Genomic DNA, 24907 nt, shown 5'->3' on the forward strand with positions numbered 1-24907 from the left:
ATTAAGTCTCTGCTCATCATATTAGGGACTGAAAAGATGAAAGAAAAGTTAGGTTGAGGCCTTGCCTTCACCAACAACATGAGCTTCTGGGATGAACACAATTCCAATTCCTTTTCCCATTGAATATCCTCCCTTCAAGGCAAACCTGCGATCACTGCATGAGACATACATGAAAGGGAAGAAAGAGAACTGACGAGCAGATTTGAGCAGAGCTTCATTTGGAGAAAATAGAAAACTAGCTGCAGATAGTGAGGTGGTCTCCAACAGCAAATGCAAAAGCCACAGGTTGGTAGGAGAGAAAAGCCACAATAGTTTCAAGATCTCCAAGTTTCACTAACCTTCTTTTGATCTCAACTCTGGTAGAAACTCATTCCAGCTCCTTCTTGTGACAGACTTTACTCCTCTAGTTGCCCTCTGGGTATTTAATGCCTTATATGCCATGGGGTAGGAAGATCACAGGGGCATCCTGTGCTCTGCTTCCCAGTGATCAAGCCTACCCTTCATACCCTACAGAAGCCCTTCCTGGTCACTGACTGCAGAAACTTGGCTCTGATCCATCGTTTCTTCTTCAAGTGGGTGACATCATCTAAGCTATAGAGAAAAGCATATTAGATGCCACCTTAGTCTAATTATTACATCTAGATGACTACAAAGTCCTCTGCTTGCTGTCCCTTCACCTCTGAAATACCTTCTTCCTCCCTTCCTGATGGCCATGGTCCAGGTCTAATGGACCTTACGCCCAGGCCAGGATGGAAAGAACTCTGAAAGATGTACACCCATGTTCTCTTCCAGACCAAGAACATATTCCTCCCATGGCTCTGCCTGCCCAGTGTTCCGGCAGATAAAACACTGAATGAATGCCATTTAAGAACCCATGATCAACTGGAACAGTGCTTTTGGATATTCTAATATCTACAACTATTTCAAACAGATCTCACATATGTGGCCAAGAAAACAAAGACTATCAGTTATTGGGACTGCCCAGAGTTCCATATCTAAGTGGCAAGTCATTTCCAAAATAAGCATAGACTTCAGTGTTATTAAATGCTCTGGCTCCAACTCAAATAAACAAAAACTGAATCTTGGTTGTACTTTTCCATGTGCCAGTGCTATAACAGGTATGGAATGAAATCTTAACTGTGCCGGTGTTCAAGAACTAGCACGTTGATGAATTTTGAGCAAAATTTTAAACCAAGATTCCTGGATTGAGTCAAAGTTTCAAAATAAAGAATGTTAATTCTAATAAGATTTTTTTTTCAGAACCAAATTTAAATGAGGAAATATGCAACTGGACAGGCCAGAAAAAGTTCCAAAATCCTCTAAAGGAAAACTCTGGCAAGGAAGCTGATCTGGTACAAAAGCCAGTGCCACGGCACGGCTTTAGTGGTATATAAAGAGAGCACTTCCAGGTTGGAATGTAAAAGCCATCCCAGGAAACAGGAGATAGAGTAAAGGTTGTCTTCTGTAGTATCTGCAGGAGGATTTATAGCTCCGAAAAGAAAGACCCTCATACTAGAGTATTGGCTAATCAAAAGCTCAGACTTTTGGAAAGATGAATCAATAAAGCCTTGATTACTGACTACTTTAAAATTTTTCATTAAAAAAGCAGCAATACTGCCTAGCTTGTGGGCACACACCATTGATCCCAGCACTCCAGAGGCAGAGGCAGATAGATCACTGTGAGATCCAGGCTAGCCTGGACTACATAGTGAGTTCCAGGCAGCTGGGGCTACAGGGAGACGCTGTCTTTAAAAGAAGCAACAATACCAAATTAATGTCATCAGATTGTCCTCTAAAGGTGAAATGTTTATTCAACTAACCCCAGTTAATTGGTTGTATTTCAGTAGCACATTGTTAAGCAGAAACAACTGATGATTCTCTCTCTGAATCAGTTTCATTAACTTTCTGACACTGTTTATACAGAAACAAAGTGAGGGTGAATTTTAGAGACTCCAAATTATTACTCTCTGGTTTAGAAATAAAGAATTCAGAATCATCTCAATATAAAAAGTCAAATATTAAAACTCAAGTATAAAGCAGTCAGACTGAAAGAAGTTGTCAAAGAGCCTAGTCCTAGGCCTCAAGTCAAAGAAAAGTAAGTTCAACAGACCAAAAAGTCAGAGCATCAAGAAAAAAGATCAACTAACCAAATATTCAAACCTAAAAGAAAAAGAGAATGTTTACCATTCTGCAATCTAAGTCACTTAAGTGGTGTCTAAACACATGTGGCTTTGTTTTCATCACATGTCAAAAACAACCAGTTACTAACCATGTCCACATAGGTGACAAGATTTTTTTCATGACATGGGAAAAAAAAAAAACTCCTCTTACCTGAAATCCACATTATGCTTAAGTCTCCAAAACATTCATTTGGCAACTGTAAAGCTCTATGCTACTAATGGTCCCTGCCCTTCTAGAATGAAAAGTATGGACAAGTGCACATGTTTTAAATTATGTACTTCATTTTAATTTTGATTCTCAGGTAGAAAAGTAGCCATAAAACAAAGACTGTAACTGCAAATGACCCCAAGGCTCTACCTTGCCAGCTCGATGCATCTTTCACCTTTGAAGATCTGACCTTCTTTCTCTAGAAGTCATTCTAGATTAGTCCCAACTCCAGAGCTCAGGCAGCGAGCACCCAGAGCACTGTGTCTGTCCATTATCATGAGAGCTGTCCCTGGGGCCAGCAACTGGTAGCCAACTGCATCTTAGAAAACTACTCAGGAGAAGAAGGAAAAGGAACTGAAATATTGTGATATATTTTACTCTCAACCCCTACGTCACACTAATCTACTTTCGTCTTTGAATAGAAAAAGATAAAAAAGAAACAGATGAAAGAGAAAAATGAACAGAGAAAGAAGATAAGGAAGAGAAGAACAGTAAAGAGGAATCATTAAAGGCTGTAAAGTCTGGCAGACCTGATGTGGTTCTGCAGCTCAACAAGCTGGTCTTAGACCTTGCCCAATCTGTTTGAATTTCTGTTTTCTCATTTTCTCATTTGTAAAGCTGACAAATGACTAAGTTTCCCAAAAGAATATCAAAATAGGTTTATAAAGCATGTGGCATTACAGAGGTGATACTTAAAAGTAGGAGAGATGAGAAGAGGTTTATAGGAAGAGTCAATGATCAAAGAGCAGCATGAAATCACTAGAATGGCGCTTCATTTTTTTCCAAATCACCTGTTGCACAATTAACAATGTATGTCATTTAGAAATGAATGTACCCCAATCCTCCACTTCAGTCTCAAGGTATATACAGTCCTGCTCAGGAAACAGGAATCACACATAAAATACATAAAATAGCATGCATTCCTAAGTGTCTACATGCTGTACAGAATGCAGGTGCTGCAGCAATTTGGAATGAGAGCTGATTGATTTCAGAATCTCAGGGAAGAGAGGTAGAAAAATAAATGGACATCAAGAGAAGGGAAGGCTTGTCATATGTACAGAAAGAAAACATTCCATGGCTAAGTTTAGTCTTGAAATACTACAGAGATGAGCAGAGGAAGAAGTTGTGCAGTGATGACAGCCCAGACTAGGGAGAGGACAGGCAAAAGACAGAGCACACACAGTAGCAAATGAACTGGCCTTAGAACTGAATCAGGACAATGAAAGAGGCCTCTGCCTCACCTCCCTTCAGGTTTCTCACTCCCATTTAAGAAGTTGTGGGTGGGTCGGTGGTATTTCACATGCCTGGTATTTCTTAGGAGGAAATAAAATCACACTCCTCTTTTATTTCCCATTAGAAGTTGTTACTACCATTTACAATAACCCAACTGTGTGGGTCAGGGGTTAAAAAGGTGGGCTCAGCTGGGTTCATATCCAGCTCTGCCACTTCCCAGCTGTGGGACCTCAGGCAAGTGAACTAATTGTCCACATCTCTTATATGCAGAAGAGGTAGTAAGGTATAACCCCCCATAGCAGATTGCTGGGAGATAGAGTCATACATTCAGTAAGTTCCATAATTGAGAAACACTTAGAAAAGTGCATAGCATTTAAGAAGAAATTCACAAGTATCTACTTACTACTATATTATTTATATCTGTTGGCTTTCATCTCACTGAAATATAGCCATGGAAATCTCAAATAACTATCTCACAAACAACTAAGGGGGAGTACCAAGGCAAATACCATCTGGAATTCCAAGGTCTTCCAAAATGACTACCAACAAACCCAGCCACTGTGCAAGACCCAGACAATCACACATCAAACAGAAAGGCCCGGCTCCACACCTGGCTTGGTGAATGGCCTCCATCCACTCTTTTCCGTCCTGCTCCTCCTCACAGCGAAGCTCCAGTGGTTTTTGACCCTCGTGTCCAAAAAGAACAGTGAAATAATACTGAAAAGAAAAAGGAACACAAAATTTTATAGCTTTATTTTTCTTTATTTTTTAATAAGGGGAGAGCATGAATGCAGTCCCCCACTACCACAAATTATGCAATCGAGTTTCCCAAATTTGGTGAAATCACAGGGGTCAGCACATCCCAAGTGCAATGGATGAGACTCGCCCTGGGGAAACCACCTTCCTGATCATGGTGTCTCCCCTACTAGGTAAATATATAGCTTTATTTTTCGAAAGTAGAAATATAATAACACAGTGCCTGCCTTTGAGAGGTATAAATTTATTAAAAGTATCAACATTATGTAAATTGTATTTCAAAATCACTTCTGGTCTAGTTAGGAACGTCTTTGCACCCAGACGATAACATAGAGTGCATTTTAACATCCCTTTGCAGGAGTCAACCCACAGCCTTACTGCACTGCGTATTTTTATATACATACAAAAAGAACATTGCCTAGATTTGTCTATGAAGATATGCTAAGTTAGCATGAAAAAATTTCTAGAAGTTTCCTTTATGGTGGGTGTGAAAAAGCTGTAGGGATATGCGAATCTCTACCACTGAGCCAACTAATTCTGTTATCTAACCTGCCCTATATCTAGTCTCCATTCTGGGAAAGAACATCTACAGCTATATCGAATTGCTGCTGTTGCCTCTCCTGCAACCTTGGCAGGTATCACCAATTGCTTATGTGCTTGTACCCCAGGCAGATTATACTTGGCATGGGAAATATAATCACTGTCCTGAGGGTAAGACACATCAGAATTTCTTTTTTATAGAAGTATAATCTAAGTTATTGTTAAATAAAAGAAAAAGGGCATAATACCATATGCCAGGGTAAAATGATTCATCAAGAATAAAAATATTTATTTTATATGAGCTTATTTATAATCAACCCAAACTAGAAACAACTCAAATAACCTTTAGTAAGTGAATGGACAAATTCTTGTACATCCTTCCAATGGAATGCTACTAACCAGTAAAAAAGGAACTTCCAATTCTTGACAAAGACAGTAATTTGAATGCCTCTCAGAAGCATCATGTTGAGTTAAGAATTCAACCTCAAAAGGCTACATACTGCTTAATTCCTTTTGTGTGATACTCTTTAAAAGAGTGTCAGAGAATGAATCAGTGGTTTCCAGTGGCCAAGGAGGGAATGTGTGACTGCAAAGGTACAGTAGCAAGAACGTTGTGGGGGACTAAACGATTCTGCATCATCATTATAGGAGTTTAATAAATCCAAATGAGAGTATAAATCCATAGAATCATCTCCATAAAAGCTTTTATATTGTTGGTATAAGTATTGTAAAGCTTATGCATGGTTATTCAAGGGTCTCTTAAGAATTCCAGAATCAACAATTATAAAACCAAGAGCAAAAGACCCCCAACCCACACTAGTCCACTAAACTCCTCTGTGTTCCACCAAAGATGAACACGAAATGCAGAACTTTACAGCAATAAGAAGAGTCCATGGACCAAACCTGTAAAGAGGAATTTGTTTTAGAAATCATCTTGGAGTAATCAAAGTAGAATTTGGGCAACTCTCATATAGAATTGCACAAAAAGGCATTATGAAAATGGCCATTCTATCAAAAGTAATCAAGATTCCATGCAATCCCAATACAAATTCCAATGCAATTCTTTACAGAAATTTTAAAACTCTTAAATGCTTATGGAAGTACAAAAGATCCTAGATAGCTGAACAATGAAAACACTGCTGGACAGGTATCACTGTTCCTGATTTCATGTATGCTACAGAGTCATAGTAGTAAAAATAGCATGGTACTGGCACAAAAACAGGGACATTGATCAACCGTCTAGAATTGAGGCACCAGATATAAGTCCACACACTTACAGCCACCTGATTTTTGACCAAGATGCCAAAAATACACATTGGAGAAAAGATAGCATCTTAAACAAATGGTTCTGAAAGAAATGGGTATCTACATATAGAATAATGGCAATGGCATATAGAAGAATGAAACTTGATCCTTCCCTCTTACCCTGCACACAATCAAATTCAAACAGATCAATGGTCTCAATGTTAGACCTGAAACTCAGAAACTTCTAGAGGAAAAAGTAAGGAGTACACTTCAGGACACAGGCTCAGGTAAGGACTTTATGAATAGGACCCTGGGTGCACAGAAAATAGGACTAATAATCAACAAGTGGGGCCTCATGAAATTCAAAAGCTTCTGTGCTATAAAGGAAGCTGATAATCAACTGAAGAGGCAGCTTACAAAATAGGGGGGAAATCTTTGCCATCCAACAGAGGATTAATGTCCAGAATATACAAAGAACTCAGAATATTCAAAGAACTAAATAGGAAAACAAATAACCCAATATAAAAATGGGCTGTGGAACTAATCAGAGAGTTTCCCAAAAAAGGCACAAATGGCTAAGAAATATTTTTTAAATGTTCACCATCACCAGGCATAGTGACACACTCCTTTAATCCCAGCACTCAGGAGGCAGAAGCATGTGGATCTCTGTGAGATGGAGGCCTTCTTGGTCTACATAGTGAGTTCCAGGACAGCTGGGGCTACAAGAAGACCCTGTCTCAAAAAAATGTGTTCACCATCCTTAGCCATTAGAGAAATGCAATTAAAATTAACTTGAGAGTCCATCTCACTCTAGTCAGAATAGCTAATATTAAGAAAATAAATGACAACAAATGTTGGCTAGGATGTGGCAAAAAGGGAATACCATGCACTAAAGGGGTCTCCTTTAGTCCAGAATTTGGCCACTCTGAGTGCTGAGTTTGTCTAAGAGCTGACTGATAAAGAGCAGCAGCAAGGGCAGCCTGGGCCAGCCAGCAGCTGCAGCACATACAGGCTGGAGGAATGCTGCCCAGTGCCAAGGTCACAGAAGAGGATCACGGGATCCAGGGAAGGAAAGATATTTTTTGTTTCTGTGTGTGCATCCTCAATAACCAGGGCTTTTGCAAACCCAAGGGGACAGCCCCAAAGACTGAGCTTTAACCTCTGGCCACACACAGAGGAAGCCCATGCTGGGTGGGCCCCACTTAGGAAAGCCAGACTGGAGGAGAATAGGAAGGACCACCAGGGACCAAGGCACAGCAGGTGCCTGTCTCTCTGCAGTGAGTTCCAGTCAGCCATGGGGAAAACTTTCCTCGACACTGGGCCATCTCTCAATATTTGCATCTCAAGTATCCGCAATACTAATTACCAAGAGAAACTGGAAGGGAAATGGGAACTCTTCGAATCAGAGTAATCAGAAAACACACTCGGCCTGTCCAAGGCTTCATCTGGGACCCCACTAAGTTGATGTGAAAGGGAAACTTCAAATGACAAACAGCACTTTCTGTTGTCCCTCTACCACTTACCCCAGATCTGCTCATCCAATGTGACAGTTACACACTCATATTCTTCAAACTAAAACCATCAGCTCAGAGCTCTTATTAACTTGTAGTCCTAGAGAGGGACTGCAGTCCAATTTTGTCTAAATGGAAATCATTGACCTAAGAGACTTCTTGGATTCTCTGCTCATGACCCTGGGCATTGAGGACTCTGGGTCATGCCTGTGGCATAACTCACCACACTTCCTCAGAGGCAGCCCTGAGTCCTTCAAAGGAGACCTGTGTCTAGTTCTTAAACCTCTGGTGCAGGCAGATGACAGAACGCCATCAATTCAAGGGAGACAAGCTAATAAAAAAAGACCTCTGAGACAGAGAAACACCATATTTAACATTATCTCCAATAAAACTCCATTTAAATTTGGGGGAGAAGGAGTGAAAACTCAATAAAATAATAAGTCAGTGGTTTAAAGGCAGACTTCTAATGCGTGGCATTTCAGCAACTGTTGGCTTCTGTTCAAGCTCGATGCCCAGGCCAGGAAAAGCATTCAATGAACTGGCCTGGTCTATCTAAGGGCTGTAAGGTAGTGCCACAGCAGCTGCTGCCTGGGAGCCTAATTAAAATCCACCTTTAAAAGAAAGCCAGACATTTCCATTAGCAGAATCCATGCAAAGGTTAAGCTATGTCTCTAGCATAGCAATGCTGGGAAGAATAGTAAGAAATGCAGCTTCTATTTCCCAAAGTCAAGTCAAATGAAGCACTGCCTCTACATGGGCCCTCAAATTATCTGCATTGAGCCACTAATCAAAAGTCTCCTCTGTATCCCTAGGTGTGCTGGTATCTGCCTATAGTCACAGAAGTTAGAGGCTGAGGTAAGAGGACTGTGAGTTTGAGATCAACCTGGTCTATGTGGTAAGTTCAAGGCCAGCCTGAGCTACATAGTGAGACCTTGTCTCAAAAATTAAGGGCTAGGGATGCAGTTCAGTGATATATTTCTTGCTTAGGATGTAAAAGACTCTGGGTTCAATACCAAGCACTTCCAAGAAGGAGTGAAAGAGAAAGGAAGGGAAGAAGGAAGGGAAGGAGGAAAGGAGGGAGGGAGGGAGGGAGGGAGAGAGGGAGAGAGGGATGGGAGGAAAGGAAGGGATTTTTCTTTGTGTCATCTGGACTCCCAGGAATGCTCTGTACTATGGATCTATGTCTTAGATCTGGTGTCTTAATCTTAGATTACAGACCCCTTAGATGTCAAAATTAGCAGCAGAAATCACTGATGGCATTCTGTGACCTCTGATTTGCCCCCTTACAGTAACTTGAAGGAGATATTTCAAGGTTCTGGGTGATGAGAAAGCCAAAGGAAGACTCAAAACAGTGATGGTCTGTTCATGTCTTTAAATCTAACATCTACAATGACCATGAATTTCTTTTCTTTCTGATTTTTTTTCCTACCCTGGATACTCCTGCTGTCTGATTATGCCACAGGAGCTCACATTTCTCCTACTAAACAGCATTCAGATTGTGTTTAAACCTGAACTTGCTTCTCCTCCCTCTCCTGGCCTTCAAACCTCTCATTTCTGAACTTTGTTGAGTTATGTCAATGAAATATTAGTTCCTCTATCAGAATCCTTCCCTGGCACCTTCCAGCCAAAAACAGTCCTTCCCTTCACTAGGTTTCAGCAGCCCCAGGCATATACGTGCCTCTTCCCTGCCAGGCTTGTCCCATTGGACCTTGAAGCTAGCAGTGTGTCAGGCACACAGAAAGCCCCTAATACCTTTAAGGGAAAAAAGTTATCATCAGTAAAGAAACAGAAGCTGTAAATGACCTAATAACCTCACTTCAGACAGCTATCTATGGCGATCAGTGTCATTACTATGTAGCTATATTCAGAAATTTTCCAGAAGGATTTGAACATAGAGCTTTTAAACAATTATACGTATAATATTCTAAGGGGAAAAAAAAGACACTGTAAGCTATCAAATGTATATTTTAATTGTCAGCCACGAACAAACAGCATTATAATCCACTCACAAACCCCTAGAGCACTATTCATCCTTAAAAGGAGGGGCATCCCACCATATAATAGGTGAAGTAATCCAGGCACAGAACAACAAATACTGCATAATCTCATTTGCATATAGAATCTAAAAAAGCTGAATTCAGAAACAAAGAGTATAATTATAATGGTAGTTAGCAGAAGCTGGAGGTGGGGGCAGATATAATAAGAGATGTTCCATCAAAAAGTTCCTGTTAGGAAAAATAAGTTGTAGTGATTTATTGCATGGAGTAGCAATTATAATTAGTAAGAATGCACTGTGAGGGGTAGAGAGATGGCTCAGCAGTTGAGATCACTGACTGCTCTTGCAGACAACCCTTGTTCGAGTCCCAGCACCCACATGGCAGCTAACAACCATCTGTAACTCCAGTTCCAGGGGATCCAATGCCTTCTTCTCACCTCCACTGGCATTGCACTACACCGGCACACCTACCTACATCAGGCAGTACACTCACATGCATAAAATAAAAATAAATTTAAAACAAAAAGATGCACCATATATTTTAAGAGAAATCTACCACTAAACCACCTGTACTCTGTACTGTGTATTTCAAGATTGCAAAAAAGGTAGATTATAACTGTTTTCATCAGAAGAAGAATGTGATGTGATAGATTGATTCATTGATCTTATCTAATCATTCTGTATTGTAAACATATTTGAAAATACCACGTCATACCAAACAGACACACACACACATACACACACACATAATCACTTGTCAATCAAAGACACATATCTTTAAAAGTATTCTTACAACTTACCTAAAGTGACCTTTTAAAAAGACAGAATGAACAGATCTATGAAATATTAGACACTATTGTAGCTCATATGACTGCTCATTTTCATCTTTCTGGTTTTTGTTGCAATCCATTGGCTACTGTCTGTGCTACCAGTAGAAATCTTGCCATTAAGTGCCAGTACAGAGAAAACATAGCCATCAAAGAGTTCCTGTTAGGAAAAATAAGTTGTAGTGCTACCAGTAGAAATCTTGCCATTAAGTGCCAGTACAGAGAAAACATAGATGTAACCCACAATGAGCAGCTCACTAAATACTCTGGCCCTTCAGTTCCTGCAGGCTAAAATTTCCCAGCACCTACTGGCAGCTTCTCAGGGAGTGGTTGGGCTTCTGCCCTCTCCATTTCCATGCGGTTTGGATCACTAATGATAAACACACACAGCTATATAAACGATGAAAATATATGCGCTCAATTTTTAATAATTTTTGAGAATTTCATACATGAGTATTATATTTACATCATTTATGCATTCAATTTTTATATTTGAATCATTTAAAATGCACATGCACAGAACTTTTAATCAGCACTAGAGATACTTAACACATTTTCACAACTATATATAAGTCTAATACTGTTTATCCATAGGAAATAAATGATATTGGTTAAAATAACAACATTCAAATTAAGATTAAAAACTAATTTTAGGTCTTCTTAAAATGTGCAGCATGTTTCTTTAAAACATAAGCTGCTTCACACATACTGTTATAACTGTGCCCCTGACCCACAGCTTTGCTTTCTGAGATCCCATGTACCCACACTAGTCTGAAAATATTAAGTGAAAAAAAAATCTAGAAATAAGCAATGCATCTGGACAAAGTCTTGCCATTTTGTGTATCATAATGAAATCTCACAGTCCTACCAAGATGAGTCGTGCCTTTGCCTAGGCACACCCACGGATATATACAACCCACCTACTGGTTACTCAGTACCGTCTGGATTATCAGCTCAGCTGTTGCAGCACCACAGTGTTTGCTGACTCTTATTTTACCTTATATCCCCAAAGTACAAGAGTACTGACAGTGGCAATTTGAATATGCCAAAGAGAAGCTGTGAACTGTTACCCTTAAATGAAAAAGTAAAAGTCTTCAACAAGGAGAAATCATTTACTGAGGTTGCTAAGTTCTATGGAAAAATCATAACTGCCAACCTCTTATTGTGCCTAATATTTAAGTATTATAGGTATGCATAAATAGGACAAAGCACACTGTATGTTCAGTATGATCCATGTTTTCAGATATCTACTTGAGGGCATTGCAAAGTAGCCCCTCCCATTATAAAATTGTGGAGACGATTTTTACTTGGATGATATTGCTGGATTTTCAATTATTACACACGTTCTTTCCATTTCTCGGTTTTATGTTAAGAGGAATAAAGCCTAGTCTCCCACAAAGTTACCAGCCTTCTCTGCAGACACTGAGGCTCCTGCCAGGGATGGGTGAGCAATGGTTGAAAGGAACAAGCTGCACTGCGGTCCTCTCTCATGCTGCCAGACTGCTGAGCCTGCTCGCAGGTCAGAGAATGGAGGGATGAAGAAACAGGTGCCTTCCCAATGCCACCTACCCTTAACTTATCTACACACACATGGGTGTACCGACCCATTACAAGTAACTGGAGTCCTTGACCAGAAGCAGAACTCTGGGGGTTCCAACATGTCAGGTCTGACTACTAGCTCCAGAGAAAGCAAACGAAAGTAATGGTGAGAAGGCAGGGAAGGGCTTTAATCAAAATGGTCATTTGGGGAACATAGAAATTAAGCTTTTCTGCACGTCTTCATGGTACTGACAGACTTTGGGGTTTAAATAGAGGGAGAATTGGGGCAGGAGTGAAAAGCATGCATAATTAAACAACCTTGGCCAAAGTGTGGTCTGACTGGTCATTGTCTCAGTTCCACTTCCACAAGAGGGCCCTGAAGGAGTCCTTGTCACTGAGGGCACAAGCCAATTCCCCTGACATGACTGCTCCTGTTTAGGGGAGGGCTTTCTATTAGAATCTCTTGCTTGTAGAATCCATGGTGGCTATAGGTTTAGGACAATGACAGGAAGCATTCAGGTACTTTGGGGGGCAGGTAGGCCTGGAACAGGAAATTGTAAAAGCTGACAGTAAGATGGCTCAGTTACTCTTTGTGCTTTCAATCTTGAATCAGGTGAGAGAGGTTAGGCATCACCAAGTTGTAGACAGATACCCCTTCAATGATTATCAGGCCTACATGCAGAGCTGAGTGGGTATCTGACCCAAAGTAAAGGAGACAGATAGGAAATGAAGAAAGATGTTAGGGTTTTATCCCACTTTTAGTTACTTTGTGGGCCCAAGTGAGGAGTCAGAGCTTTTTAGCAGAAGCAGCTTCTAAGTAAGTGCCTGTTTTAACAGTGCACAACTCCTAGAACAGCCTGAGACTGCAGACCTTGAGACCCCCAGCTCTGAAGGATAGAGCTCTCAACCCACCCAGGCACCGGGGTCTTGCCTTCCTGTTCTATAGGATTTAAACAATCTCAATTCAGTGATCCTCCCAGCTCAGGGCATGTCTGCACAGCGTCTCTGTGGGTTACCACGACCATTCACACAGTCAGAGGAAAGGCTCCATGTTTTTCAGGATGTGGAGAGACACAGAAACCATGGACAGCAGTTCTCCAGTCTAGATTCAGAAGTAGTAATGAAGTATCGTACGTGGTCATGTTGCTCTTCTATAATTTAAGACATCCTCTCTTTTCTCCTTTCCCCTTATTTCTATCACTTGTAAAAGGAAATGAAATCTGTTTTAAACATTTGCTATATTGATGATGAAGCTTTGCTCTGCTGACTGAACCTTCACATCTCCAAACTTACCCAAACTGGCAGCTAAGCTATCTTTCATATTCACAGTAGTGTCAAGTGTTTTCCTAGCATATCCGGCTGTTCCTAGTGTTTTGTCCTGGTCCCTAGAGGCATAGACACCTAGTTCTAGATCTGATTTGCTGTCACAAGAGACCAAATGTGAAAGCGTTGAGAGAAGATGAGCTAAAAGTGACTGTGAGATCACCTTGGAAAGGCGGAACACTTCATATTTCTCAGTGCCATCTCTTTCTTCCTTTCCTCAAATTCTTGCTCTCTCAAACTCCCTATCGGAATGTTTCTTACAAGGACCTTTTCTGCCTGTTACATGTGGTGATGATTGTGCCGGCTGTAATGGAAGAAGAAAATCCTGAAGATTTACCCTTGCTCCACTTCCACTGACTTCTCAAAATAAAATTCACTCAGGCACCTCAGTGAGTATTTCTATACACAGGAATCCTTGTACTTCTTTACCATAGTTCAATCACATGGGTGCTTCAGCCGCAAAGAAAATTCTGCATGGGTCAAAGACTAGTTTTCCGTCTACTTTACAAACAACATCTTTTCATATTATGGGACTTTTTTTTGGTGAAGCTCTTTTTGGTTAAAATAGTTATCAAATAATTCAACTGCTTGCTGTGGCTTGAAAGGTCCCATTCAAAGTAGTGATGAAATTTAACTCTTTGTGAAGTATTAAGAAGTGGGTAGAGGCAGTTAGCCCTCAGGACTATATTGATCCACTCATGAGTTAGTGGATTAATGGGCTATTATCTTTAGCTGTAGGGTGGTTCTGTGGTGAAAATGGCACTTGACTCTGTCTCTTGGACATATCCCCCTTGTCGTTTGATATTCTGGGCCACCTTGGAACTCAGCACAGCAAGAAGATCCTCACAGTATATAGCCCCCAACCCCACCAACTTGGGACCCCTTAGCCTACATAGCTATAAGCTGAATAAAACCTATTCCTTATAAATTACCCAATCTGTGGTATTCAATTATAGTAACAAAATATACCTTATGCAAGTCTTCTCAGGAAAGTTCTCTAAGACTCTGAGGGCCTCTTTCCCTCATTATTGGTTCACTTCTTTCAGCACCTCAGTTCAGAAGTAAAATGATCACAGTCTATGGAAACACACATTGAGGCATCAGAGTGAATTTTTTTCATGTCACCACATGTGACAGGCAGAAAAGGTCCTTGTAAGAAACATTTCCACCTTGTATGGGCACCATTACTCACTACAAGCCAGCTCCACACACTTACCCCAGTATCTGATAGATTTCAGCTAAAGGGGCTCCAGGCTAGAATGTGGCATGTTTGATGTTTATGCTGAAAATATTTCTAATTTTCCAAAACCTTAGTGAACAATGTATATTTTGAAGCTTCATCGGTCTGTAAGAGTTAGCTGAACTGTTTCTCCCAACAGAAACCAGCATACAGAGTAGAAATTGAACCTACGAATAAAGTAAAGCATTCTCGTGCATAAAATCCACATCATACAGAAGCAGCAGCTTTTACAAACTGCCTTGAAATACAGTCTTCTACAAAACATATTTTAAGGGTCAAAAATTTAACCTAGCATCCAGTTCAAGGAGAAAACATTTAATTACCTCCTACTGTGGTTTTCTACCACAACTGGAAAAATATTTTGTCTGGCTTCCAAATCTCAGACAACTGAATCAAATTAAATTGTGCTCACTGGAGAGTGAAAAGGACAATAAGAAGTCAGGAAACCTGTCACTTTAAGAATGGCTAAAAGCTCTTGATACATTTGGTTGCTCTTCCAATCTTTGAAAGGCTATCATATAAATATTGGAACAGAAAAACTTCATCGACCAAGGCATCTGAGCTCCCATAAATCACCAGCCTACCAAAATGTATGGAGAGAGGGGTGCAGTGTGCGATGGCAAAAATCATCTTGGACTTCCATGTTTTGCTCAAGTCTCATACAAGCTCCTGCCTTTCTCTTCCATTATACTCCAGACAGGGAAAAATGTGACTGAAGATAAATAAGATTTGATGTGTGTGATTAGCTTCACCCATGCCAGTCATCTTGTCGATTTATTTAGAGAGAGACATCTAACTCTGGTCAGCCTCAGAGCCACTGATGGATTCAGTCTCCACTGTCACACCTTTCTCCTACACTGACATAACTGTACTATCGGCAGTCCAAGGTCCACATGAGCCTGGCCTCTTCTGAGCTAACCAGAACCCCTAACCAGAACCCCTAACCTAACTAGTTCTAAAGGGAAACTCCAGAGGCTTTTACTTCCTCATGTTCCTACTTCTTTTTTTTTTTTTTCCTTTGGAGAGGAAAGGGTTTATTTTATCATATATCTTCTGAGTCACAGTTCATCACCGAGAGAGCCCAAGGTAGGAACTCAGGGCAGGAACCTGGAGGCAGGAGCTGAAGTACAGGCCATGGAGGAACACTGCTTACTGGCTTGCTCCTCGTGTTCCTATTTCAACTTTTGATTTTATTTTTTCATTTGCCTTTCTCACTTATGGAGAAAAAGAAGTGCAAAGAAAGCATATGCTGTTAGCATCTGGGATAGTTAGTACTACTTAGCACAGGGACAACTCAGCAAGTTCTACAGTTCGCCATGGCTAAAAACAAATGCAAGATGCCATGCCAAATAAGGACTGTAGCGATGCTGAAAAATGGGCAAAAGAGATATGCTGCATCTGTTACTTTTCTGTTCCTAGGATGAAACACCATGAGTAAGATTGACTTATGGAAGAAAGAGTTTATTTGCACTTAGGGTTCCAGAGGGAGAGTTCATAATGGCAGGAAAGGTATGGCAGCAGGCGGCCTGAGCAGGTAGCTGAGAGATCACATCTTCAACCACAAATGCAAAGCAGAGAGGGTGGGTTGGAAGTGGGGCAGGGCTATGAATTCTAAGTCCACCCTCCACCATGACATACTTCCTCCAGCAAGGAGACAAGTTCTAAAAGTTTCATAACTCCCCTCAAACAGTGCCATCAACTGGGGACCAAGTATTTTTCATTCAAACCACTATATACGGATTGTAAGATAGGCTCCAGGTTTATTCTGTGTTATAGAGTCTTGGGAGGCTTTTCTGACAATAGAAAATAGTAGTTGACTATTTCCAATACATTTATTTATTTATTTATTTATTTATTTATTTATTTTATTTAGTGGGCAATGAGGGGAGATACTCATGCCACTGTGTACAAGTGGGTGTTAGAGGACAACTTCTAGAAGTCTTTTTTCTCCTTCAATCATGTGGGTCCAAGGGATAGAACTTAGGTTGTCAAGCTTGGCTACAAGCACCTTCACCCACTGAACCATCTCACTGGCCAGGCTACCTCTCTATTTCTAAATACTGGTGTTTAGAGGGGGATTCCTACACTTATAAAACAAAACCAGATGGCCTGTAAGACCCCATATTACCAAAATCCTTCAGTGGGCATGTGCTGGATAATGTCAGTTGTCAACTTGACCTACCTGAGTGGAAAGACCCTCATCTAAGGAATTTCCTCCATTGGACTGGGCTGTGGCTCCATTGGATGTCTGTGAGGCATCTTCTTGATTGTTGAGTGATGTGGGAGTGCCCAGCCCCAGCCCACTGTGGGTGATGCCACCCCGGGCAGGTATTCCTGTGTTGTATAAGAAAGCAGGCTAAGAACATGCCAGGGAAGCAAGCAGTGTGCCTCCATGGTTTGTGCTTCAGTTCCTACCACCAGGTTCCTGCCCTGGCTTCCCTCAATGAAGGACTATACAGTAAGATGAAATAAATCCTTTCCTCCCCAAGTTGTTTTTTGGTCAGTGTTTTTTATCAAAGCAATAGAGAAAACAAACTTCAACAAGGCAAAATACAAAGAGAATTTTATCATTAAAGCATACAGTAGAAGACACACTGAAAATGTGAAAAGTGCGGAATAATGGCTAGATCACAAGTCTGACTTTGGTTTTTCAATATCCCAATTTTTACTATTTAATACCTTACCAAACGGCAATAAAGAAAGTGCAAGTCTAAGTGAAGAGGTGGTTCCATTTAAGAGGAAACATTTTCTATTTCACCTGCTTTATGTTGGAAATCACTTAAACATCAAATTAACTGGGAAACAGCACAGCATTCATTGAAGGGTATATTTTTAAGATTTATTTTACTCTTAATTATATATAGTCATACATAGTTATATATAATTAAAAGTAAATTATATGGAGTTACAGGTGGTTGTGAGTACTTGACGTGTGTGACCCAGATGTTTGTCCAACCCTGTGATGACAAGCTATGGATCCGCCTCCTTCCCAGGCTCTGCAAAAGAGTCACTCCCCTTCCCTCTTCCAGCCAATCTTAGCTGCTTGCAGGGGAGGGGCTAAGGGTATAAAAGCTGGGAAAACCACTAGGCCGGTCTCTGACCATTTTGTGAGGGTGTCGGGAACTACGGGATTTATGTTTGGGTGTGGACTTTCAAACACAGCCGTGAATGGGGGGGGCTCCCACTCTGCTGTGAGTAAACCCGCACCCCAAGCTCAGTTACCAAGTCCAATAAACTCGTTAAAATTCTTCAAACCGGGGTTTGGAGAATTCTTTTCTCAGATTGTCATAAGGACCATGGAGGAGGGGGTTGGATGCCATGTGCGCCTCCCAGCAGCGAATTTGACTCACAACATGGGTGTTGGGAATTGAATTCAGGTTCCTGAACTAAAGGTTTTTAACCAGAAGCATTGGGTTCTTTATATTATAAAAATAACAGGAAAAGTCCTTTAAAACATTGTTAAATTTTTGCCATTTTAAATTTTTTTTAAGTATTGTATTTATTTTTATTTTACATGTATGAATATATTGCATGCATGTATGTCATGCAAATGGAGTTATTGATGGTTGTTGGCCATCATGTAGATCCTTTGCAAGAGCAGCCAGTGCTCTTACCACTCAGCCATCTCTCCAGTCCCAATTTTTTGCCTTTTAAGTGGTAACTACTGTTAAAATCTAAGTGTAAGAGTGATTGACAGTTAAATTCATTGAGCAACTCTTGAAGATTGAAACCTTAATAATAATAAATGGTTGAAACATGACTTGCTGTCTTTCTGCCTCAGCCTCCCAGGGAGCTGAAACTAAAGATGTGTACCACCATGTCCACCTTCTCTTAGATTTTTGAAATGTTCCTAGGAACACTACCTATTGGTTTAAAACTGATTATAAAATAATACATTAGCACATTTTAGTTCTTTCCCACCATAGACATAAAAGATAAACTTATAATTTTAAGTGTTTGAAGGCAAAAAGACCTGGTGAGCAAGGGTAAAAATAGACTGTGAGGAACTGTTTGCAAACAAGTTATTGACAACTGACCACAACTGACATTTACATAATCAATTTAAGGCAAGCATGTGGAAATGGACTAAACTAAATAGGCAAGTTACAAAACAAACAGAATTTTCTAAAGAGTACAAAAATATTCTCAACCTCACTAGAACTTAAGTAAATCCTAATTAGAACACTGAAATTTTTACCTAGTAGATAGGGCACTATGTAAAAAAAAATTTGTACTATTACAGGGAAATGTGATGGGAAGGAGCATTATTGGCAAGAGAACATTGATAAAACCCACTGAGGAGACTCACATTGCAATATTTGTTAAATTTTTTCATGAGTTTCTGGTTCCAGTAATGGCAGAGTACCTGTTATCACATTAATATTTCAGTAAAAAGCAATTACAAATTTGAGCACATATAACATAACATATATAAAACAAATATAATTGAGACAGTATATGTAACTACTTGACAACAAAATTTTAGGGGAGATTTGACTCTTCAAAGAATTGGACATAAGAGTCTTATGTAGCCATTTGCATAAGGATATGTCATAGTTCGGGTAGTGGCACAGAAATAAATCTAGCACAAAGCCACAGCTTGACTGGTTTGTCCCAAAGTAATTGAGGACAGAATTAAGAAGCACCACAACAGTAGAAATTACAGAAGAAAATGTGAAGAGAGGCAGGAGCCACAGAGAGAATACACCAAGATCTGCATTCAAAAACATTGCTCACCCACTTCTTCTCTTGGCACCCCAGACCTCTGGACTACCCTTTTGGCCCAGATCCCCACACTGCTTCCTGACCCTTTGCACCAAGACCAACCCAATTCTTCAGGCTACTTCCCTAGAGACTCACAGCCTGCCCCCATACCCAACTTGCCTTTGCACACCTGAGACCAGCCTTCTTCCCTGGCGGTCCCCTCACCACCAACTTCCCAGAGCCCCAATCAAGCAGACAGACCTGATCAGTCAGGACGCTGATCAGCATACTACTCAGCAAGAACTTGAAATGCCCACCAATTTGTCTTCCACACTTAACAAAAAGTAACTAAACTATTAGCAGAACCAAAATATTAGCAGAACCAAAATTAAATTAAAGAAAAACAGAGTAAAAGTCCCTGCTGAAGACATAAACAACAAAGAACATCCATATGCCCAAATTGCAATGCAAACACACAAACAATATGAAAATATGTCCTCAATGAAATCCACAAGTCCTACAGAAGTGCACAGCATTGAGAACCACCATGTAGAACCCCAGGATGCAGAATTTAAAAGAACAATCATAAACGTGATCAAAGAACTTCAAGAAAACACAGACAAACAGCTTAAAGAACTCAAAGAAGAAAGGCATAAACTTTTGATGGATGCAAGAATATACAACTATGCAGCTTAATGAAATATCAAAAACAATTCATAACTTGAAAAATGAATTCACTAAAGAGATAGAAATAGTGAAGAAAACCCAAATGGAAATGAACATGAGACTGAAAAACTCAATAAACCAATTAGAAACAACAGGGGAAAGTCTCACAAGCAGAATGAATGAAATGGAAAACAGAATATCAAGACTGGAGGATAAAGGTAAAGATCTGGACTCCTTAAGCCAAGACTATGCAAAATTCAAAAAAACACAGGAATGGAATACTCAGGAAATGTGGAACAACATGAAATGACCAAATCTACATATTATGGCATACAGGAAGGAGAAGAAACTCAAACTAATGGCATTGAACAGATCTTCAATAAGATTATAGAAGAAAACTTACCAAAATTAAGGAAAGACGTACCTATAAAGATTCAAGAAGCACAGAGATGACCATTAAGACATGATCAGAACAGAAAGCCCCCATGACATAGCATAGTAAAAACACTAAATGTACAGAGAAGGTACTGAAAGCTGCTAGAGTAAAACAAGTTACATATAAAGGAAAATCCATTAGAATTACAGCTCACCTTTTAATTCAAAATATGAAAGCCAGAAGAGCCTGGAACAAAGTATTCCCAGCTCTAAACAACCACAGATGCCAACCCCAAATACCTTATCCAGCAAAATTATCTATCAAGATCAAGGGGAACAGAAAATATTCCATGACACAAATACTCTTTAAAAATTCACGTCTTCCAAACCAGCACTACAGAGAATACTTGAAGCAATACAAAGGACCGAAGAAAGAAATGAGTATGCCCAAGAGGATACAGAAAACAACAGAAGCAACACAAAATGGGGCCACAAACACAAAGAAATGAAAATGACAGTATACAATACACATGGTAATTAAAATACCAGACTGGTGGAACTAACCTTCTTGGATGTTTAACAGCCATACTTTGAGGCCTATACTAATTTGGGCAGAGGAACATAAAAGACAGTTTTTACTCCTTGCCCTCCTAGGTTGACTAAGTTCCAGGGGACTATGAGCATCTCTCAAAATGTCCTGTAACTGTGGTGAGTCACCTGTCCTCTTGAACAGGGAGGCCATGGAGACCCCACCAAATGGACTTGAACCAGAGCTCAGTCTACAAAGAGGAAGGTCAACACAGAGGAAACATTTCCTCCATGCTTCCAAGTGAAGCCAGCCATGGTCAAGCAGGACCTTTGACTTACCTTAACATAGATGGAACTGGTAAAGGAAAGGAGCCAGGGGCTCCTCTCAAGCCCATGTGCCCCTGAGGAACAGATCCTCAAACGGCCTTAAGAGTAAAAATTAATTGGTTTATCTGGGCCAATTGTAGGGTCTTAAACACCCAAAAGGAAAGTATAACCAAATATTAAAGGAGTCAATGTAATTCCTTAAGAGTCCATATGTATAGCTAAAGGGTACATAACAAGAAACAATGCCAGACAGGAGATACCTTCCTTTGAGTTGTTGGCCAGGGTGGCCCAAGAGACCCCCAGGCAGTAACCCAGCACAGAATTGGGAAAATGAATAGCAGACCTCAATCTTATCTAAAGGAACATTGACAGCTGATTGCTGCTAGATGAGGAACAGCTGATCTTCCTAAAACAAGGATCTCTAGATAGGCTGAATAAATTCAGCAGACGGACAAGCACTGGGGAACTGCTGGGGGCACCAACAACACAGCAGACAGTAACAGAGATGACAGAGTATATGGGCTCCAGTTGTGGGGGCGTGGCTATAGAAGGGTGCCATTTGGGAAGTGGGTATATAGATGAATAAGATTGTTTGAGATGATCTGTATGATATACACAAAAAATCAACAAATTTAAAAAATGAGTTATATTTGAGGAGGAAGCATAAAAATTTACTTCATGTTAATTAGTAGAGGTGATAAACATTACCGTTGAAATCTACCTGATGACTTGTTTTTTTTTTAACCTTATGGCTTTAGATCCATACTCAGGTGCCAAGGAGCTGAATGTGACTAGTAATAATCAGATACATAGAGATTAGAAACATATGTGCAAACATCTAAGTATTAGTGGCATTAAAAATGAGTCTTTTTGTAGGAAACAGTATATTTTAAAATGAAATGGAGATCTTTTTAAAGATTAAAAACTCATTCAATTTTATGTCTTACAGGGTTTATACTGAGTTCAATATTGCATAACTGTATTAATTCAACTGTGAACCTAAAACTTTACAGCCACTTTCTAAAGAGATGTATCTTCACTCTGTAAATTGTTATTGAATATGTTACAATGCACACCTTTCAATAATAACGCTAAATATCAATGGCCTCAACTCCCCTGTCAAAAGACATAAGCTGGTGCCAAGAATCAAGAAAGAAAACCCACATTTTTGTTGTCTTCAAGAAACTCATCTCACCTTCAAGGATAGATACTATCTTAGGGTGAAAGGACAGGAAAAAATATTCCAAGCAAATGGCCCTAAGAAGCAAGTAGGTGTTGCGATTTTAATATCTGACAAAAGAGACTTCAAATTAAAACTCATCAGAAGAGATAAAGAGGGTTACTTCATTCTAATCAAAGGAACAATTGACCAAGAAGATATTACAATCATGAACATTTATGCACCAAACTCTGGAGCACCCAATTTCATAAAATCAGTAGTCCAGGACTATAAAATAGAGATTGGTACCAACTCAGTGATAGTGGGTGACTTTAATACCACACTTTCTTCAATAGAAAGGCTAACTGGACAAAGAATAAACAGAGAGACATCTGAATTAAATTACATAGTACATGAAATGGACCTAAAAGATATATAATATTCAACCCAACCATCAAAGAATACACTTTCTACTCAGCAGCTCATACAAGTTATTCTAAAATTGATCACATTCTAGGGCACAAAACAAATCTCAACAAATACAAAAAACAATTGAAGTAATTCCATGCCCTCTATCAGACCACAGTGCAACAAAGCTTATAATCAACAGCAAAACAGTAAATACATGAGCTCATGGAGATTAAACAACACACTCCTGAATCATAAATGGGTCAAAAAAAATTTTAAGAAAGAAATAAAAGAAACCTGGAACAAACTGAAAACAAGAACACAACACAACAAAACCTCTGGGACACCCTAAAAGCAGTCCTAAGAGGGAAGTTCATGGCTCTTAGCGCCTATATTAAAAAATCAGAAAAAAAGAGAGAGCACATGTAAACAACTTGACAGTACAACTCAAGACTCTGGAAAGGAAAGAACAAACCAACCCCAACCCCAGTAGAAGAGAAGAAATAATAAAACTCAGAGCATAGACTAATGAAATAGAAGCAAAGAAAACAATAAATAAATAAATAAATAAATAAATAAATAAATAAATAAATATCAGAAAGAACAAATAAATGACTTGTACACTGCAACTCAAGACTCTGGAAAGGCAACAACAAATGAAACCCAAACCCAGCAGAAGAGAAGAAATAACAAAAATCAGAGCAGAAATTAATGAAAAACAATACAAAGAATCAATGAAGCTAAGAGCTGGTTTTTCCAAAAGCTAAACAAGATAGACAGATCCCAGCCCCGTTAACAAAATAAATAAAGAGCAAACCCAAATCAAAAAAATCAGACCAGCAGGCCTCTCTCTCCAACCTGCAGGCTTCTCTCTCCTGGGTAAGTTGATTGCGCCCTCCATGCCTTGACTCCCCCAGCCTCATTCACCCTCCCATCTCCCCTGCCTGTCTCTCCTCCTAGCCTGGGTCCTGTCCCACTCCTTGTCTTAGTGCCCCAGACACCTGGGGAACCACCAATCCTTCTTGATCCTTTGCATCCAGACCAACTCAGTTCCTTCTTGGGTCCCCAGGAGCACTGCTTCTGGGCCTGGCCCTGCCCTCACCTCCCTCTGCTTCCCTGGGCCTGTACTACCCACAGGCCTCTTTCTGACCCACAGACCTCTCTCTGGGGTGAATCGATTGCACCCTCTGCACCTTGACTCCCCCACCCTCATTCACCATCCCATCACCCCAGCCAGGCTCACCTCCTAGGCCTGGGTCCTGTCGCATTCCTTGTCTTGGCACACAAGATAGCTGGGGAACCACCACTGTTTCCAGATCCTTTGCATCCAGACCAACTCAGTTCCTTCTCGGATCCCCAGGAGCACTCGGGGGGTGGCCCCGCCCTCGCCTCCCTCCGCTTCCTTGGGCCTGCACGACCTGCCAGCCTCCTTCCTGGACCCCAGGACTGACCTTTCCTTTTCCTAATCCCTTGCATCCAGACCAACCCAGCTCCTCAGTGCAGTCCCCATGAAACCTTGGGGCTTCTTCCCCCTACCATCTTCCTTTGCATCTCTGGATGGCAGGGTCACCAGCTGCTCTAGACCAGCATCTTTCCTGAGCCCAGCTCCCAGGCCAGTTCAATACCCAAATTCCTGAGGCCAAATTCTTTCCTGGAGGGATCCAGACCTCAGGAGAAAGCCTGAGAGCATCAGATCCTCATATGACTTGGGCCTCTGTGGGAACTCCTGAAGACAAAAGCAATCTGGCCACTGCAATTTAAAATCAAAAGTGATAACCAGAAGCTTAGAGGAACCAGATTTTCATGCCCAAAAAGTAAACCACAAAGACACATAAAGTTCACAAAAAGAAGCAGACCTAAACTTGAAGCCTTGAGTCTCACACAAGAATCAGAAACTACAAAAGAAATTCACATGTCAAAATCACAGAGAAAAAATAATAACATGAGAAGTCAAAATAACATATCCCCACCAAATACAAATAGTCCTCTAGAGGAGTACAATGACAATGAGAAGAGACATGGACATGGAACTCAAAAGAACAATTATAAACATGATAAAAGAATTCAGTGAATTTAAAGAACACACAAAGAAATCAAAGAACTAAAGGAAGATAGGGATAAACTTCTGAATGATGAATGAAT

The 24907-nt window shown here is 40.3% G+C and overlaps 1 protein-coding gene and 1 non-coding gene across 8 annotated transcripts in view; both read right to left on the bottom strand.

The window, feature by feature from the left end:
• Window positions 1–24907, bottom strand: part of Rasgrf2 (Ras protein specific guanine nucleotide releasing factor 2) — a 260937-nt gene that overhangs the window by 167255 nt on the left and 68775 nt on the right. For 6 of the 7 annotated variants that reach the window (XM_029556207.1, XM_029556206.1, XM_029556209.1 and 3 more), the window contains exon 2: window positions 4232–4338. The exons of the other annotated variant lie outside the window; for it this stretch is intronic. In XM_029556207.1, the coding sequence (XP_029412067.1) occupies window positions 4232–4338 (107 nt within the window). The remainder of the gene's footprint in view (window positions 1–4231; window positions 4339–24907) is intronic. 7 annotated transcript variants of the gene reach the window in all.
• Window positions 4395–4558, bottom strand: LOC115067712. The gene has a single exon (XR_003847082.1). It is a non-coding gene; the product is annotated as a U1 spliceosomal RNA (small nuclear RNA).

This window comes from Nannospalax galili, unplaced genomic scaffold (genome assembly GCF_000622305.1).
Source record: "Nannospalax galili isolate Female #2095 unplaced genomic scaffold, S.galili_v1.0 scaffold45, whole genome shotgun sequence".
NCBI lineage: Eukaryota > Metazoa > Chordata > Mammalia > Rodentia > Spalacidae > Nannospalax > Nannospalax galili.